This window comes from Leptonychotes weddellii, chromosome 5 (assembly GCF_054177405.1).
Source record: "Leptonychotes weddellii isolate Sample4059 chromosome 5, ASM5417740v2, whole genome shotgun sequence".
Taxonomy (NCBI): domain Eukaryota; kingdom Metazoa; phylum Chordata; class Mammalia; order Carnivora; family Phocidae; genus Leptonychotes; species Leptonychotes weddellii.
This window is the reverse complement of record NC_138373.1, coordinates 132,620,975-132,638,388: the sequence shown is the minus strand read 5'-3', so window position 1 is coordinate 132,638,388 and position 17,414 is coordinate 132,620,975. Positions and strand designations below refer to the sequence as shown.

Below are 17,414 nucleotides of genomic sequence, written 5' to 3'. Positions count from 1 at the left end.
AGATGCTGTTAAGTAAATCAAATAAATACATAATTCCCCATTTTTGGAGGGAAAACATCATAAGTAAAGGTCAAGGAAATGTTTAATTCCAATATAAAACCCATCCAACTGTCATTATCAGTTCTGGTCTCTGGCAGTCTACAAGATGGTATAAGGTAGTTTGATCAAAAATAAGCAGTTTGGAAAAGTGAAAATTCTTAATCCCGTCTTGAGCTGTCTAGCTGAAATGTCCTTTTAAAGTACTGTACACATTTTTCAGTGATTTAAATTCTGTACATTTGGTCTAATGCATAAAAATCCTATCAATAGGAGCTTATGAATTGGAATCTAAAGTGTAAAGAATATGTTTTGAATAAAATAGGTATTTTCATTTGTAAATAGTGAAATTTTTCACTGAAATTTGTTTCTTTTCACTAGGTTTAAGTGGAAACCCTGCAGATATAGAGAGAAGAGAAGCAGTGTTTGGAAAGAATTTTATACCTCCTAAAAAGCCAAAAACCTTTCTTCAATTAGTATGGGAAGCATTACAAGATGTCACTTTAATTATACTAGAAATTGCAGCCATAGTATCATTGGGCCTTTCTTTTTATCAACCTCCAGAAGGGGATAATGCACGTAAGTAAATTGGGGAGGGGAAAAAAAGAAAAAGACTTTTATGTGTGATGTAAATAAGTTCAGTTCATTTGCATACTTAAAATATAATAATAGCAGGTTGGCATTTACTGACCATGCTAGACACCATTCTAGTAGTGCTTTTAATAGTTCTTTAAATATACCATCTCAGATAATTTTACAGTAACCCTATGAGATAGTGTCACCTCCAAGTGAACTACAGAGGTGAAAAACGTCAAAATGTGCATACCGTGTGTTGGCAAGGAGCTAAGTTATATATATATACATACACACACATATACAATGGGGTTTGTGCCATCACAGTTTTTAAGGTCTTTGAACACTATATTGAAATAATTACAGTTTTAATTTTGGGTTGGTTTTTTTTTTTTAATTTTGGAAAGCATTATGGAAGCAATATTCTATTCTCTTCCCTCATCCATTATTTTTCAGTTGTGTTATTATATCCATGATTTGGATAATTGCCTTGCCATTCTAGAAATGTTTCTACTACAAAGTATCTTGACCAATGGAAAAATACATTATACATTGATATATCTACTTTAACTTGTAGCTACAAATGGTTTTTTCTCCCACCTTTTTATGTTCTTTGTTTCTTTTTTAAATTTCTTATTCTCAGGTGCCTGGGTGGCTCAGTCGGTTAAGCGGCTGCCTTCGGCTCAGGTCTTGATGCCAGGGTCCTGGGATCAAGCCCCGCATTGGGCTCCTAGCTCAGCAGGGAGCCTGCTTCTCCCCTGCCTGCATTCCCCCTGCTTGTGCTTGCTCTGTCTCTCTCTCTCTCTCTCACTTGCTCTGTGTCAAAAAAAAAAAAAAATAATAATAATAATTCTCCAAAAAAAAATAAATTTCTTATTCTCTTTTTAATAAGCTTATTCTGTAACTGCTAAGAAATCCAGCTTGGGTTTTGCTTACTGTATTTAAATAACTTTAGAGTGAACCAATAGTAGTTTATATATCAGAAGAGTGATACACCAATATTTTTGTTTGTAAGAACTTTATTCTTATGCCTTTTAAGTTATGAAGAGTTTGATAAATATTTGCTAACTCTGAAAGTTGGCTTAGGCAATGATTTAAAGTAATTACATTAAAGGTATGCCTGGAGCTCATGTGAGAGTTGTTTTGTTTTTTGGGTTTTTTGTTTGTTTGCTTGAGAAAGTTGATCACAGAATAGGTCAGTTTATCTGAAACCAGTATAGATCAGGGTTTTTCAGCAGCAGCACTGTTTACATTTTACACCAGAACATTCTTTGTTGCCCTGCATCATACCGCCTTCCAGTCGAGGCAACCAAAATGCCTCCAGATATTGCCAGGTTTCTCATAGGGGGCAAAATTGCTTGTGGCTGAGAATCACTGATCTAAAGAAAAAATTTAGGCAATGTTCTTGTCAACATTGAGCCAAATTATTTTTGAAACTTGTTTATTTTTGTTAAATAAATAATACATGTTTTGCCATAGAAAGATGAGGGAAAAATGACAATTCATAGGAAATAATATTCACCCAAAATCTCATTTTTTAAGAGATTACTGCTATACCATTTTGATACATATTCTTCCAGATTTTAAAAGTATGTTTTGTGTGGGTTACTCATGAAGGTGTATGTGTGCATGCGTGGGTAGGCCTGAGGGTGTGTAAATGGGTATATCTTTTTATATGACAAAGAAAGGTCATACATACACAGCTAAGTTCTGTAGTGCTCAGTTTACCCAACTAGCATCATAGAATATTGGGAATTGGTATTCTAGAATTCATTGAGTTGGCAGATTATTAATTTTTTTTAACATTTTTTACCCCAAGATTATAAGAAAGCTAAAGAAAAATATTTTCAATGGGAATGGATTTTGTTACAAGGACAAATTTTTTTGGAACTTGGACTGCTTTCATTTGTAGGATATAGTGACAAGCCCTTTCCCAAATTTGCTTAAGGAGAATACTGGCATTAGATCCAACTGGGAAGATAACTCTAGAGTTTTCGGTGTCATAAGACACTTCAAAGAGAGTCAATCTACTAGAAGGAGATGAAATGTTAGTGTTTGCATTTTTTTTTTTTAACATTTATTAGTGTACTCATGTATCTTTTCATCATATTATGTTTTAACACTAAGTAGTAACTTGCTTAAAAGGAAATCCATTAATTGTAAACCTACAGTCCTAGAAATCTAAATTCTCAAAATTTCTTACTAGTGCTGTTTGGTGTGAAAATAAGCACTGTAACCCACACTATAAACAAATCTTTATAATACTGATCGATGGTTCTCAAACTTTTTGGTCCCAGACCCCTTTACACTCAAAGTATTAAGAACTCCAAAGAACTTTTTTTTTTTTTTTTAAAGATTTTATTTATTTATTTGAGAGAGAGAGAATGAGAGACAGAGAGCAGGAGAGGGAGGAGGGTCAGAGGGAGAAGCAGACTCCCCGCTGAGCAGGGAGCCTGATGTGGAACTCGATCCCGGGACTCCAGGATCATGACCTGAGCCAAAGGCAGTCACTTAACCAACTGAGCCACCCAGGCGCCCCCAAAGAACTTTTGATCATATGAGTTATATCTGTAGATATTTACTGTATTCCTAATTAAAATCGAGAAATTTAAAAATACCATTGCACTTAAAAATTATAACAGTGCTGTGTTGTTATAATAAAAAATTATAATTACTGAAATTATTGTTAATGAGATTTTAAATGAAATAATGAAAAGAGTAGTAGTGTTCTTCATTTCCTTGTTATCTCTTTAACATAATTGATGATAACTGGGTTCTCATCTGCTTCTGCATTTAGTGTGTTTAGCACATGTAATGTAGTCTTTGGAAAATTCCACTATACATTCCTGAAATATAAGGCAAATTACATCTTAGTATACTTTTTTATAAACATAGTTCTGACCTTGGGGATTCCTCGACAACACTTTTGAGAACTGCTTCTTTATACTGTAATGTACACACTTGATGCACCATCCAAGAAATAGCTCAAGTGGAGAATTTTAAGAATGGAATATTTGCCTTGCGGCAGAGAGCAAAGACTGAATTTAGATTGTGCATCTCTCGCAGGTGTTTACAGGGGAACACTTTTGGTGAAATAGATTATTATTACTATATTTGTACTTGGACTTTACTGAAAGCATTATTAAAATGCTTATATATAAATAAATATAACTGGTAAATTACAATCCTTTTGTAACTTTGATTTTGCAATTGTTTTTTCATTGCAGCTACTCTAAAAATTTATAATATCATCAGTAGGAAAAGGATTTAATTTCTAGAAGTATTTTACTACCATCTGTTTCAAGATCGTTCTGACTTTATCTGTATAACCTAAAGTAGAGCTATATATGAAATGAAATATGGCACCAACTTGTTTCATGTTCTCTTTTGAAATATTCAGTCATCTAGTTCTAAATATGCATGTGAGATTTAAAGCTGAGAATGATATAATTGTCTCATAATTCCTTCCCCCCAATTTCTGTAGCATTGATCCTTAATTTTTTTTTTTATTATATACCTTATTGGGAAGAAATCTGAGCATATATCTCCAAATGATGCATTTATGAATTATATATATTTAGAGCTGTCTTCATAATGTGTATATTTATAATGTGTATATTATATTTTTATAGTGCATAGTCTTAAACGTATGTAAAAATATAAATTGAAATAAAAAGATGAGGTTTAAAATTTTGATGTTTAGTAATCATAAAATACCATTATTGATAGCATGATTGAATATACATTATTATATTTTATAATTTCGATTTAACCTTGATTTCCCTTGATTTGGGTCTGAGTTTGGTTTATTTCAGAACTTGGTTTTAATGTTTCTCATTGCTGAAAAGAAACTTAAAACGTTATGTAAATCCAAATGCAGGAAGTGTACTCACTAATGGTATTTATTTTCACTCTCATCCACCAGTTACATAAACGTCTCTGTTGACATATGACTGGTAAATTCCATCTTCTGCTTTCAATCTGTTGTTCTTGTACACTGTTATAACGTATTGCATTTTTACATTTTTAACCAAAACCCATTGAAATGCTTCATTTGGAAGATAATATTTTAGCTGCATTTCAAGTTGGTAAAAGTGGTTAACATGGTATTTGAACCTTCATCTGTTCTTGAGTCCAGACTTGCTCAGTCTAATTCAGAGGAGAAACTGTCCTACTGCTTCTACTGTTTAGAACATTGTAAACCATAAATTCATTTAACTAGTTACTGTGTACAATGATACGTGGTCATTTCTTCAGTTCAAATGTAATTCAAAGAGAAGTTTTAATATTTGGATGGGAAAGCCAGCACTTTCCATGGGTTGTCCTGCTATCTCCTTTGGAGAACATGCTTTTGTACCCATTGATGGCCGAATCCTGTTGATGGTCCTTGGGATTTTTTTTTTTTTTTTTTTAGTCATTCACATCATCCCTTCCATTTCACCACCACCAGTTGATTTTATTACAATCTTCTGTGTTCTCTCTCTTCCTCTGTCCCACATACCTCTCCTGGATTAATCTTTATTCAGCATCTTCATACTTCATATCTTTGGTTCGTGCTCTCTATTCTGGAATATGCTTTAATCTTCTAGTATCATTCATTTACTCATTCTTTTTTTTTTTTTGAATAATCTTTTTCCTGCTTTACCTGTCCTAAGAGAACCATTGACTTTTCAGACTTTTCAGCTCAACCCTCAGTAAGAAAGAACTTTATATAGGAATATGCAGAAGAACATATTCCTTCATGTGAATTTATAAATAACCAAAGTAAACTTGTAAGAAACAATGCTTACCTTTACTACGTGTATCCCTTTTATTTTGTTAATGTTTCATTTTTCAAAATGCTGGTCATGGGCCACTGAATTGATTTTAGACTGACAGATTATAGCCCAAAGTATAAACAGCACTGTTCCATTGTTCTTTCTTCAATATTGTTGACCTTCAGTTTTGAGCTTTTGAGGTTCTTTCTTCCCTCATTCTTATGTAAACTTTTTTGTGCCATAGAGCCTTTGTACTGATTTTAATCTTTCCCTGGAATGCTCTTCCTGGAATGCTCTAAAGCAATTATTTGGTAGTTCCCTTTTTATCATTTGGCTCCTAGCCCAAACATCGTGGACACCTCAGAGGGGCCTTGATAGCACATCACCATCCTTTATTTTCTCTATGCCATTTACTATATCTGAAATTAATTATTTTATTATCTGAATTCTTTATACACCATCTGCACCTACCAATCTGAGTATGGGTTTCATGCGAAGAGAGAGCTTGTGTGTCTTATTTACTGCTATATCCCCAGCTCCTAAAGTAGTGTCTGGCACCTAGAGTAGGTGCCCAAATAGTTGGGATTAATGAGTATCACTTGGCTTACCTTTTCATGTTATGGAAACCAAGTTTTGCTTGTACTTCGGTAAAATTGATAAAGTAAATAAGTATGATTTATGGGTAGCACATAGTATTTAAGTTTTCATGTATATCTTGTCTAACGTGTAATAATTAATAGCATTAACCATTGGTCCAGTGCAAAGGAATTCTCAACCACTGCTTTACCGACTTTAAAGTGTTCTCTCATTTAATCCTCACAACTCTGGTGGAGTAGGTGGTGGTATGCTAATTTGACAGATTAAGAAATGGAGTCTCACTAATAAGTAACTTGCCTTGAGGCTGAGATTTCATCTTCCCTGGTGTCCTTACTCTTAACTAGAACCCTAGACTGCCTCCCCATCCTGAGGGAACTTGACGTAGTAAGCATTCTTATCATTACGGAATGCTTTGGGTTCAGTAACGTATTTAGAGTAAAATTAACAAGGTATGTAAACACCATAATTAACTTATCGAATGTCTATTGTCATCAGTTCAGAATCTTTTTTTTTTTCTTTTTCTTTTTCTTTTTTTTTTTTTTGATAAGCATTTTCTTTCTTTCCATATAGTTTGTGGAGAAGTTTCTGTTGGAGAGGAAGAAGGTGAAGGAGAAACTGGTTGGATTGAAGGCGCTGCAATCCTCTTGTCAGTAGTGTGTGTGGTATTAGTAACAGCTTTCAATGACTGGAGTAAGGAAAAACAGTTTAGAGGTTTGCAGAGTCGAATTGAACAAGAACAGAAGTTCACAGTCATCAGGGGTGGTCAGGTCATTCAGATACCTGTAGCTGACATTACTGTTGGAGATATTGCTCAGGTGAAATATGGTAAGTAAAAAATGAGCAATACCTCTTAACGCTAGAGGTAAAGTTACTGTAATCTTGTTTATAATTTAGCATACCATTGCTTTTTGTTTTAGGTGATCTTCTTCCAGCTGATGGCATACTGATTCAAGGCAATGATCTTAAAATTGATGAAAGCTCATTGACTGGTGAATCTGATCATGTTAAGAAGTCTTTAGATAAGGATCCCTTACTTCTATCAGGTATGAACTTCTTTCTTATCTTTGCACTTTTTTCTCTTCCACAGCTATATCCCGTTGTCAGCAAACATAGTTTCCCTAACAGCCTGCAATGTGAAGGATTCTGTATTTTATGTTAGCTTCTACCCTTATAATCCTTAGGGACCTTTTTTTTTTTTAAGTTGGCAGAGATATTAGAGGTCTTTGAATCCAGAGCCCTATTTTACAAATGAGGAGCCTAAGTCAAAAAAAAAACAAAAACACAAAAAACCAAGAGTTTTTGAGTCAGTGTTAGTGTAATGATAAAACTAAAATATAAGCCTAATGATTTCTACTTTTCTGTTTTTCTGTCTTAACGTTTATTCCTAAGGCCTGTTGATATATAAAATTAAAGAATGATTGTTTTTAAAGCAAATTAATGAATTCCCTATGATGAACTACCAAGGAGAGGTTTTTGGGTTTTTTTGTTTGTTTTTGTCTTTAAGAACTGATAAAATCCTTAAAATTTACTAATCCGACTCCTTCATTTAACTGCTGAGGAATAAATCTGAGACATAAGTTATTTATCAAAGATTACATGACTAATCAACAGTAGGCCTGGCAATGGCACTACATCTACTGGGGAGGATTGGATTTGCACATAGGTGAGACATGTTCTGAGAACAAAGAACAGGACTTGTACAGGTGAGGGTACTGTTTGAAATGGGGAGGTAGCTGTCTACCTGGGAGGCTCTTGTAACAGTAACTGGTAGCTTGACCTGAGGTTAATCGGAAATGAAAGGGAAGAGACGGTGGGAAGATACTGCGCGGCCTTCTAAAATGCCGAATGAGAAGAAGCCAGAATACCACAATTTGATTCCAGCAGCACTGCCAGTCCTTTACGTTTGATTTCCAGGTTTTTACTCTTAATTTTCTAGGATTCGTTATAGAATTTACAAAACTGCCTCTAAGACCATTGTTTACATATGTTTGTTAGACTTAATTATACCAGCGTTTGGAGCAAGCAGAATGTTGCCTTTTTGTCTTCTATTACCATTTTCAGATGTTAATGGAATGCTAACATTTTATACATTGTAAGGAGATTTATGCTGATTCAACTATAATAACATGGTGGCTGTAATTGTTCAGTTCTTCTCTCTGAACTTTATATTTTAATTGAACATGGTTTTACTGAAACCAAAGTCAAGCCTGTGACAAGTTAAGTCAGAGTCACAACTTTTGAGCATATACTTCAGCCTAACTATTAACCTTTTTAAGATTTAATATGTGCCTAAAAAGGTTATTGCAAAACATCCCACCACTAAAAATCAGAGTAATTACATAAGCACTATTATTAAAGGGTAGAGGTCCCAATTACAGTACAGACTTGTTTCTTCAGAAAAATCTTGGGATTTGTATACCTTTAAAATTTTGCACTGCCAAGAACATCCTATTTGGTTTTTTCTTTACATGGGTATACTTGTAATTCATTCTAAGTAGACATATCTTAGATATAGAAATATGATGTATTTAAGTACAACGTATACTTACTTTACTTATTCCTTGCCATAGTTTTGAGAAACTGTAATTGTTAACCAGATAAAATCTATAATCTTTCCAAGGAGGGGAGGGCAATCTAATTATATCTTAACCACCATAGGCTGTCTGGGCCATGGTATTTGGCAAACTGAGGTGGTATTCTCTTGCCTTTTTGCCATATATACTGCAGGGACTTTTATGTGCATCTAGCTTGTTTACAAAGTGCTTAGCTCTTCAGGTTGATGTCCTTTAACTGAACTTTGGTCCTTTTCTATTTTAACAGAGATTGCTAGTAAGCTTTATGTAGACTCAGGTCCCTGACACATCAAGTGTACTGCAAGAACTCTGTAAATTTTCCATGGTTAAGAAAAGACTGAAATAACTTTGCCGAGTCTCTTATCGTAATGTGGGTGGGAAAGTTTTTCTGCATTTATTTCCCTATTCCAAAAATGTACTAAAAAACATAAAATGCATTTATTTTTAAATGTATTCTCATGATGCCTTTTCTCACTGCTGTTCTTGGCTTTTTAAATTTAGATTTTTAAAAGCAGTTATTCAGTTAGCAGTGGGGCTATGACCAGAACAAAAACTGTTTACTTTGCCTGAGCACATTAACCGCCAGCATCTGATTACCTGTGGTAAGGAGGAATAGAACGTAAAAAAATGGAAATCTACCAAAAGCCAGAATCGTTAAAAGAAATTGCCTTTTACATGTAGAAGTTGCTCAATATTGTTTCACTATCCTGAATTTCATTTCTTGTTTTCTTTGCCTTTTCACTGACAGAAGGGCTAATAATTAGTGAAATATTCAGAATATAGATTTTTAAAAGCAAGAAAATCAGGGGCACCTGGGTGGTTCAGTTGGTTAAGCATCCGTCTCTTGATCTCAGCTCAGGTCTTGATCTCAGGGTCATGAGTTCAGGCTCCGTGTTGGGCTCCATTCTGGGGCTGGGACCTACTTAAAACAACAACAACAAAATAAAAATAAAAGCAAGAAAATCAAAGGCCTCAAATATTCACATTGGATAAGTTCCCCAGTAATTAGTTGACAAATGTTAAGTTTTTAACTACTGGAATAAGTACATATGCTTTATGACTTTATTTAGCAAATAACCTTTGTGTATTGATTTGGTAGAAAAGATGGTGGTAGGGGCAACAGAACCTGTCCCCCATATGGTTGTAACCTAGGAGATCAAATAAACGTGATAATGGTAAAGAAGACTTTATTGAGAGTTTAGAAAAAAGAGTTGCTTTTGAAAGCCACTTAAAATTCACAAAAATACAACAGTACAGAAACGGGAAGCCTTTTAATTAGGAAAGGTGCAGAGATGTGGATGTACAAGTTGGAGAATGGTCAGCAAACTTGTCGGCATTGTATTAAAAGAAGAATATGCCCCTTGCCCCCTCACCGAGCTGGATTGAATCTTTGTCTTGACACTTAATTGTTGTGTAACCTTGGGCAAATGTTTAGAAAATAAGAAAAAATAATGCCTACCAACTTGCAAGATTGTTGTAAGGGACAGTCAGAATACAATCAGCGTTCCCATTTCTGTACCATAGCTCTCTGTCATAGAATTTTATGTTAGAGAAGTGGGTGAAAAGTTTGAAGGGTTGGTTGATCTCAAGGTTAAGACTTTGGACTTAATCCATTCAGCAGTGTAGAATCAGAGGTTTTTGAGCCATGAGACGCTTGTGAGAAAATTCACATTTTAGGAAGATTAAAACTGATGTAGGACAAACTGGAAAGACAGACTAGCTAGGAGGCTGTTGCAGTGATCTAGGCTGGCTGGGATGAAAGCTGGTTTAGGTAGAGATTTGGGTTTGGGTGTGGTAAATGGGGCATTTGGTTATAAAGAACATTCTTTTTTTTAAGCAATGTGTTTCTCAGAAATGTCAATAATGATGATGGTAATAAAATTAATGTGCATTCTTTGAACCCCCCCCAAATTCCAGGCAGTGTGCAAAGGCACTTTACATTTGTACCTTTATTTGAGTCTCATTGTTTTTATTAAAGGTAGGTACTGTTATCCTCATTTTATGGGTGAGGAGTTGAGATGTGATAATTTGCCCAATATCGCATGGTAAATGGCGTGCGCTTTGAATTCAGATGAGATGGATTACAGAGTTAAAACAGAATTTAGGTTATTTAATGTCTTACTGAATTTATCTTATTAAGTACTGGATATTAAAGACAATATGACTAAGTTTGAAATTTGAAGGTAGGAGGAAAAAAGCCATAACAGTTTTAAAAAACAGATTTTCTGTTGCTGTAGGTACTCATGTAATGGAAGGCTCTGGAAGAATGGTCGTTACTGCTGTAGGTGTTAATTCTCAAACTGGAATTATCTTTACCTTACTTGGAGCCGGAGGTGAAGAGGAAGAAAAGAAAGACGAAAAGAAAAAGGAAAAGAAAAGTAAGATCAGCAATTTTCTCTGAGAATGGGTATTTGGAAATACAGCACCTGGTTGTAAGAACTGGCACAGAAAAATACACTTCTTTTATGAGGTTCTGATACGAAACGTTCTACAAAAAGTTAATGTAGTACTCTCAAGTGGTAGAATTAATGGAGTCCCTTCCATTTCCCCATTTTTCTTGTAGACATCACAGTCCATCAAGGGCCTTTAGTGCATACATCAATCCCTTTTACTTAGCCAGACAAATTCAGCATCTCCTTGAACACCTGCATTAGCGTGCTTTATTCTGTTCAGTTTTAGCATCTTTCTGTTACCTGACCAGCAAAATGAATTAAACTCTCACTTCCGATTTGCTTATCTCTTCTGCTTCTTCAGTGGTAGCTTTCTTTGTCAATCATATCACATTTTGGTCTCATTGAGCTTTTAATCTATTTCACATTTTCTACTATTCACATTTCCCCGTCTGTACTTAAGTAGTTGGTTTCTGGACATGAAGACTTTATGTTGACACCCATTCTGTTTATTACATTTAGCCCAAAGTATTAGATACCAAGATTTTAGAAATTTGATCTTGACCCATTGTACCTGCTGTCCCTACAAGTTGAGCTATCCTCAGCAAAAATTGATAACCATAGTTTAGCGACAAGGATCTTACCAGAACTGTCATAGGTAGGTAGGGAGACTGCTCAGAATTACTTAGCTTGGAGGCATGTTACTTTTTTTTTTTTAAGATTTATTTATTTATTTGGGCAGGGGAGACAGCGAGCGAGGGAACACAAGCAGGGGGAGTGGCAGAGGCAGAAACTGGCCTCCCACGGAGCAGGGAGCCCAATGCGGGGCTCGATCCCAGGACCCCGGGAAGTCCCTCAATGACTGAGCCACCCAGGTGCCCCTGGCTTGTTACTTTTTTTAAAAAAGCCTTCCCCACCCTGCTTCTAAGTATCTGCTATATCACCCTTTTCTCCTGCTCAGGTTGGCACCTCCAGAGTTCTTTCTCTTTAGGGTGACAGCAGTTTACTGTGGTTTAACCACTTGGATTTACTTAATTTTACTTAGGAGAGTAAGCCCCTATTTCTCTCCTACACATACGTATTTTGAGATCTTCTAAAATAAAAACCTTCCTAAAATCTTGGTTTGCTATAACTACAACCATGTTTTTAATATTTGGATGTTTTATTATTTGGGGTTTTGTCTTCAGTTGCAAAATTTTTAGTTTAAACAAAAATGTATTTGAACAGTTCTGACTGCAAGTTGAAGGTAGCAAGACCCCCATTCTAAGTTCTCCTGTTCCAGTCCTTACAGTAGCCCTCCACGTGCCTCCTTAGGTTTCTTAAGGTGGAGTGGAAGGCAATTTGAAAACCAGTAATAATGATACCACTTACTGAATGCTATGTGCATTATCTCCTTAATCCTTAAAACCCTAGGACATAAAGATGAGTAACCTGAGGCTTACGGAGATTATGTACTTGCTCCAGGTCAAAGATCTAGTAAGTGGCAGATCAGACCTGCTTGTTTAGCTCAAGAGTCTGTATGCTTAACCATACACTGCGCTGCATTCTAATTTATAGGAGTCTAAGGTCAGTGGACCCTATTTACTTATTTTTGTAAGGGAAGTTTGCATCATGACTTTATTCTTGTTGACCCCACAGTGTCTTTTCTAACAAGCACTATTTTTTCTAAGGTCTTATACCTCTGTTTTTATTAATCCAGTCAAAAATATTCCCAGGAATGAACATCTAACTCATTGTCTATCATTTTTGATTCTTAGGGTTGTGTTTTTGTTTTGTTTTTTTTTCTTCCTAGAATGGGGCATTTTCCATCTGTGGACTCCAGCCTTCTCTCATTCCCTTGACTGCTTTGGCCGTTACCCAGAAGCAGTTCAGGGTAATCTTTCTCATTTCCTTCCTAGTCTAGAATGTAGCTGTCTGGTTCCTCTGAACTCAGATCCTATTGAAAGTAGCTAGATAGTCTCTTCCTTTCTCGTCATCTATCTTGAACATCTGTTCCTTCTTGACTCTGTTCCATGTTTCCCAGTTTGAAGATAGCTCTTCGAGATAGAGAAGGTGGAAGAAGGATTGGCTCTGCTTCCTCTTTCTCATTTTCAGTATTACACTGCCTGCTCCAAACAATAGACTCAGTCCCTCCTTGATTACTTTATTGCTTTAGACATTCCCATCTTTGTTTTCTCCAAATTGAAAACTAATTTGGTGAATTATCTTAACTGGTAGTCTACTGGCCCGTTCTTTACATTCATATTCTAATTTTACTGACTTGCCTCTCCTGTCTTCCCAACATCCTGTGTGCCTGTTGTCTTCGTGACATTTCTCCATTCTTAGAATTACATGTGTATTTAGTTTGAGAACCTCTTGTACCATATTTGGGTTCATTACAGCATATGCAGGAGTAAAGTCTTATGGAGAAATCAAACAAATACTGATGCCCCAAATTATTTTGGAGTATTTCCCCTGGTGAAGACCTGGGGAATGATTGACCCAGCAGGTCATTACAAGCCAAATGCTTTCTAATCTATACAAGCACACACCATTGTGTAACAATTCTGTTAAGAAATGTGAACTGCCTCTGCATAATTTAGCATGGCTGTCTTTATTCCTTTTGGAAAGCTTTAATTCCCATTTTGTTCCTACAGATAAGAAACAAGATGGAGCTATTGAGAATCGCAACAAAGGTAAGTTCACAAGGATAAAAAGTACAGTTAGCTTGTTTTCACTATATCCAAAAATATATCTACTGTGTACTGTATTCATCCAAAAGTAGGATACATGTAGCAAGGGAAATCAACAGTTTATGTTAACTTGGGTTAACCTCTCTTCCTGCCAGTGCCTTAGTCATGCTGCCTTTACAATGGCAATAAGATTTTTAACTATGATTTGTGGTAGTAAGCCAAGAAAAATCCAGATTGTAGGTAACTTTCAACTTCAGCACTTGAACTGTTTTAACATCGGTTACTGTATCATTGCTAGGAAAAATGTGTAAGAAACAAAGTATAAAACTTAAATGGTTTTTTGCGTTTATTTAGGTCTGTAAACATATGTACATTTTTCTATATGGTTTACACATAATGTTCTATTATTATGGTCATAAGTGGGAGGGATTTATAGTGTTTGGAAATGAATCTTATCAAACACAACTTGGGGGAAGAGAAGTGATTTGGTATTAGTTCTTAGTTTAAGGATCCCATGTTTCTTCTTCTGCCTCATCCCTATTACCTGGCACAACATTCTTAAATGTCTGGTTTGAAGATTCACAACCTAGTGTCACTATTGTCTTATTTTCTCTGGCTAGACATAGACCCATGCACACACAAAGCTGAATGTTTAAAGCTTTTCTAGTTTCTATAAGAAACTGATTTGTTTCAAAAATTGTTTCAAAATATTAATAGTTTTGTGTGCCTTTAAAAATGTAGTGAGGTTTTATTTGCTCTTACACGTAGCAAAAGCCCAGGATGGTGCAGCCATGGAAATGCAGCCTTTGAAGAGTGAAGAAGGTGGAGATGGTGATGAAAAAGACAAAAAGAAAGCAAATTTGCCAAAAAAGGAAAAATCTGTCTTACAAGGGAAACTTACAAAGCTGGCTGTTCAGATTGGCAAAGCAGGTATGATATACAGAAGAAAATAAGGTTTTGCTTTTAAAATATGCTAACCTTCTGCTTGAAAATGGTCTTTTGACCCACTTAAGGCTGCAAATTGTTGCTTTGTGAGTGGAAGGGGGTTTAAAAATATTTTCCGTTTTATCCACAGTATACCAGGTCTTTGAGTTATTGCAGATCATCATGATACTATTGCAACTTAGGGACTCTAATCCCCAGTATACGTGGTAGGAACTAACTAATAAGTGGTCAGGTTAGGATTAGTGCCAAAGACTGCCCAGTTCACAAGCCCATATGCTCATCTCTGAATTTCTCAGGATTTCTGAGACCAGTAGAGAGTGCTAGCAGTGTGGGTACTCAGAGCAGATTACCCACTATATTTTATTTTATTTTTTCAAAAGAAAGATTGATTGATTGAGAGATGGAGAGAGAATGTATGTGAGTGAGGGGAGGGGCAGAGGGAGAGGAGGAGGAAGGGAATCCTCAAGCAGACTCCCTGCTGAACACAGAGCCTGATGCAGGGCTCAGTCTCAGGACCCTGAGATCATGACTTGAGCCAAAGTCAAGTGCCAGACACTTAATCAACTATAAGCCACCCAGGTGCCCCCCAACTATATTTTAATAAAAAGAAATTTCACCACACATTTTGCTCATCTTTTTACTGACTATGAAGAAAATTAGGTATATGTTTTTCTAAAAATTACCATTTACTTAAATTGAAATGCTTAGTTAGAGCACCATCCTGGTGAGGCCAAAGTTACTAAATTGCTATCCTCACTAGAAAACACCTGTTAATAAAACTAGAGTGGAGAAAAGAAGCAGAAGCAGAGCTCTTAGCTAAAAACAGAGCATGCCCTCCAGTAGTATCATCCATGTGAAAGAACACGTGGATAAATCAGCATATACTATTAAAATCGCTTAAATTATGTAATTCTACTTCTTAGGAGTATGTTGGAAAAAGTGAGGTTTTGCTTCTGTTCTGAATAAGTTTATCCAATAGCAAATACTCGCTTTTTGTAATATATAGCCAAAGGGTAATACTGCCTCAGTGTTGGGGAAAAGGGTGGATTTAAGATGGTTAGATTATTAGGTGCAGATAACGTGGATTTGTCTTATTTTTCAGTACTCATTTGTAATAGGCTAACAAGTAAACAAAACAGGTAAATGGTTTGTAAAACATGAAGCACTAAGGACAGATGAAAAAACAATTGAGAAAATTCATTTTTTTAGTAAAAGACATAGGGTTGAATATTTAATTCCAAGTCTCCCCATTGATCAGATTTTTACCGTCTTCTCTTTCAACAGTAAGCAGTTGCCAATGTATAAAGTACCCACTTATTCTAAGCTTTTGGTATTTTCCTTGTCGTTGCCTATTATTTTGTCTTAGCTTTAGTAGAAGGCAGAAGATAAAATTAGGTCTAGGAAAGAATCATAAACACTTTCCTACCAGTTCTCCTGGGGACAGGGCTATACTTGGAAGCAGAAATTAAATCTGACAATGCCAAACGATGAGTTAGGTGCAATTAAAAAAAAAAAAAGAGATAACAGTTTCTCAGAGAAATTTAAGTATTCTCAAACCAGTAGTAATTTCTTGTGGTGGCTAATATGTAACTGACAATGGGGAGTGTCTGGACTACTGAAATAATGACATTTTTTCCTTTTCCTTTTTCTTTTTTTTTTAATATACTGAAAGGTTTGTTGATGTCTGCCATCACAGTTATCATTCTAGTATTATATTTTGTCATTGATACCTTCTGGGTTCAGAAGAGACCATGGCTTGCGGAGTGCACACCGATTTACATACAATATTTTGTGAAGTTCTTCATTATTGGAGTTACAGTTCTAGTGGTTGCGGTACCAGAGGGTCTTCCCCTTGCCGTCACTATCTCCCTGGCTTACTCAGTCAAGGTAAGCAGAAAAGGGTTAAGTCGATTTACTAAGTTTAAAGCTTTCATTGGTAGAGAAAATTCACACCTGTGGTGACTCTTTTCTTTCTGGTTCTGAAAGGAGTTTTCCAGAAATTTATAGTTAGTTCCCTTTAGAAATGCTGTCACAGCGCCCCCCCACACCCCCCAACCCCCCCAAGTTGAAGGTCTCTATACATCAAGATGTATATATACATTTCCTCACAGGGCAGCCTTGACACAAAACCGAGCACAACCCCGCGAAGCAAAGTTCTAGCTTAATTTTCACTGTTACATGGTAGTTACGTTGCAAGTCACATCACCTCCCTTTTCTCCATCTGTAAAATTAAAGTAAGAATGTGTGTCATTGACCTGTGGGAAAACACCATAGAGGCTTCTCTCAAGCTGAACCTTCTCGGCCCTCCTCGTTTGCACTCTTCTACCCTCATCACAACACAGCCGAGCTTCCACACAGTAGGCAGACTCCTGTTTCTGAAATAGAATTCAGCTATATTATTTCCTTACATCATACGGAGAAAAAATCCAAGCTCCCCGTGGCCTGCAGGGTCCGGCCAGTGTGGCCCTGCCGACCTCTTGGTGCTCCTCTGGTCCAGCCTCACCAGCCCTCCCGTAGTTTGTCACATAATCCAGGGCCCACTCGCTCTTGCTGTAAATCGCCTGCTCTTACTCTACTCAGTCTCTTCCAGTGTCACCTGCAGTAGTTGACGCCTTTGCTCACTACTTTTGTAATCTGGTTGAAGGTTACTAATTTATTTTAATTAATTTTAGATCTTATATGGAAAAGGTGAATTGGATTTTTAAAAAGGTTTAGCTTGGGCAATTTTGACCTTTCAAAATGGCTTTGCAGGTAAAATTATACTTAATGGGAAGAATGCGGCTCTTGTCAATTTTCTGGTGTTAAATTAGCTATTCTTGAGTAGTATTGCTGATGGTGATGAGCAATATAAATAGTCACGGTTTCTGCTGG

General features: G+C 36.1%; 1 protein-coding gene and 1 long non-coding RNA gene across 8 annotated transcripts in view; one reads left to right on the top strand and one right to left on the bottom strand.

Moving 5' to 3' along the window:
* Positions 1 to 17,414, bottom strand: part of LOC145721861 (uncharacterized) — a 69,493-nt gene that overhangs the window by 9,526 nt on the left and 42,553 nt on the right. For both annotated transcript variants that reach the window (XR_014145826.1, XR_014145827.1), the window contains exon 3: positions 9,349 to 9,455. This is a non-coding gene — a long non-coding RNA (uncharacterized LOC145721861). The remainder of the gene's footprint in view (positions 1 to 9,348; positions 9,456 to 17,414) is intronic.
* The window catches only part of ATP2B1 (ATPase plasma membrane Ca2+ transporting 1), a 126,560-nt gene that overhangs the window by 75,113 nt on the left and 34,033 nt on the right, over positions 1 to 17,414 (top strand). For all 6 annotated transcript variants that reach the window (XM_031018608.2, XM_031018610.2, XM_031018609.2 and 3 more), the window contains exons 3-9: positions 418 to 615; positions 6,534 to 6,788; positions 6,881 to 7,006; positions 10,774 to 10,914; positions 13,563 to 13,601; positions 14,367 to 14,528; positions 16,216 to 16,430. In XM_031018608.2, the coding sequence (XP_030874468.1) occupies positions 418 to 615; positions 6,534 to 6,788; positions 6,881 to 7,006; positions 10,774 to 10,914; positions 13,563 to 13,601; positions 14,367 to 14,528; positions 16,216 to 16,430 (1,136 nt within the window). The remainder of the gene's footprint in view (positions 1 to 417; positions 616 to 6,533; positions 6,789 to 6,880; positions 7,007 to 10,773; positions 10,915 to 13,562; positions 13,602 to 14,366; positions 14,529 to 16,215; positions 16,431 to 17,414) is intronic.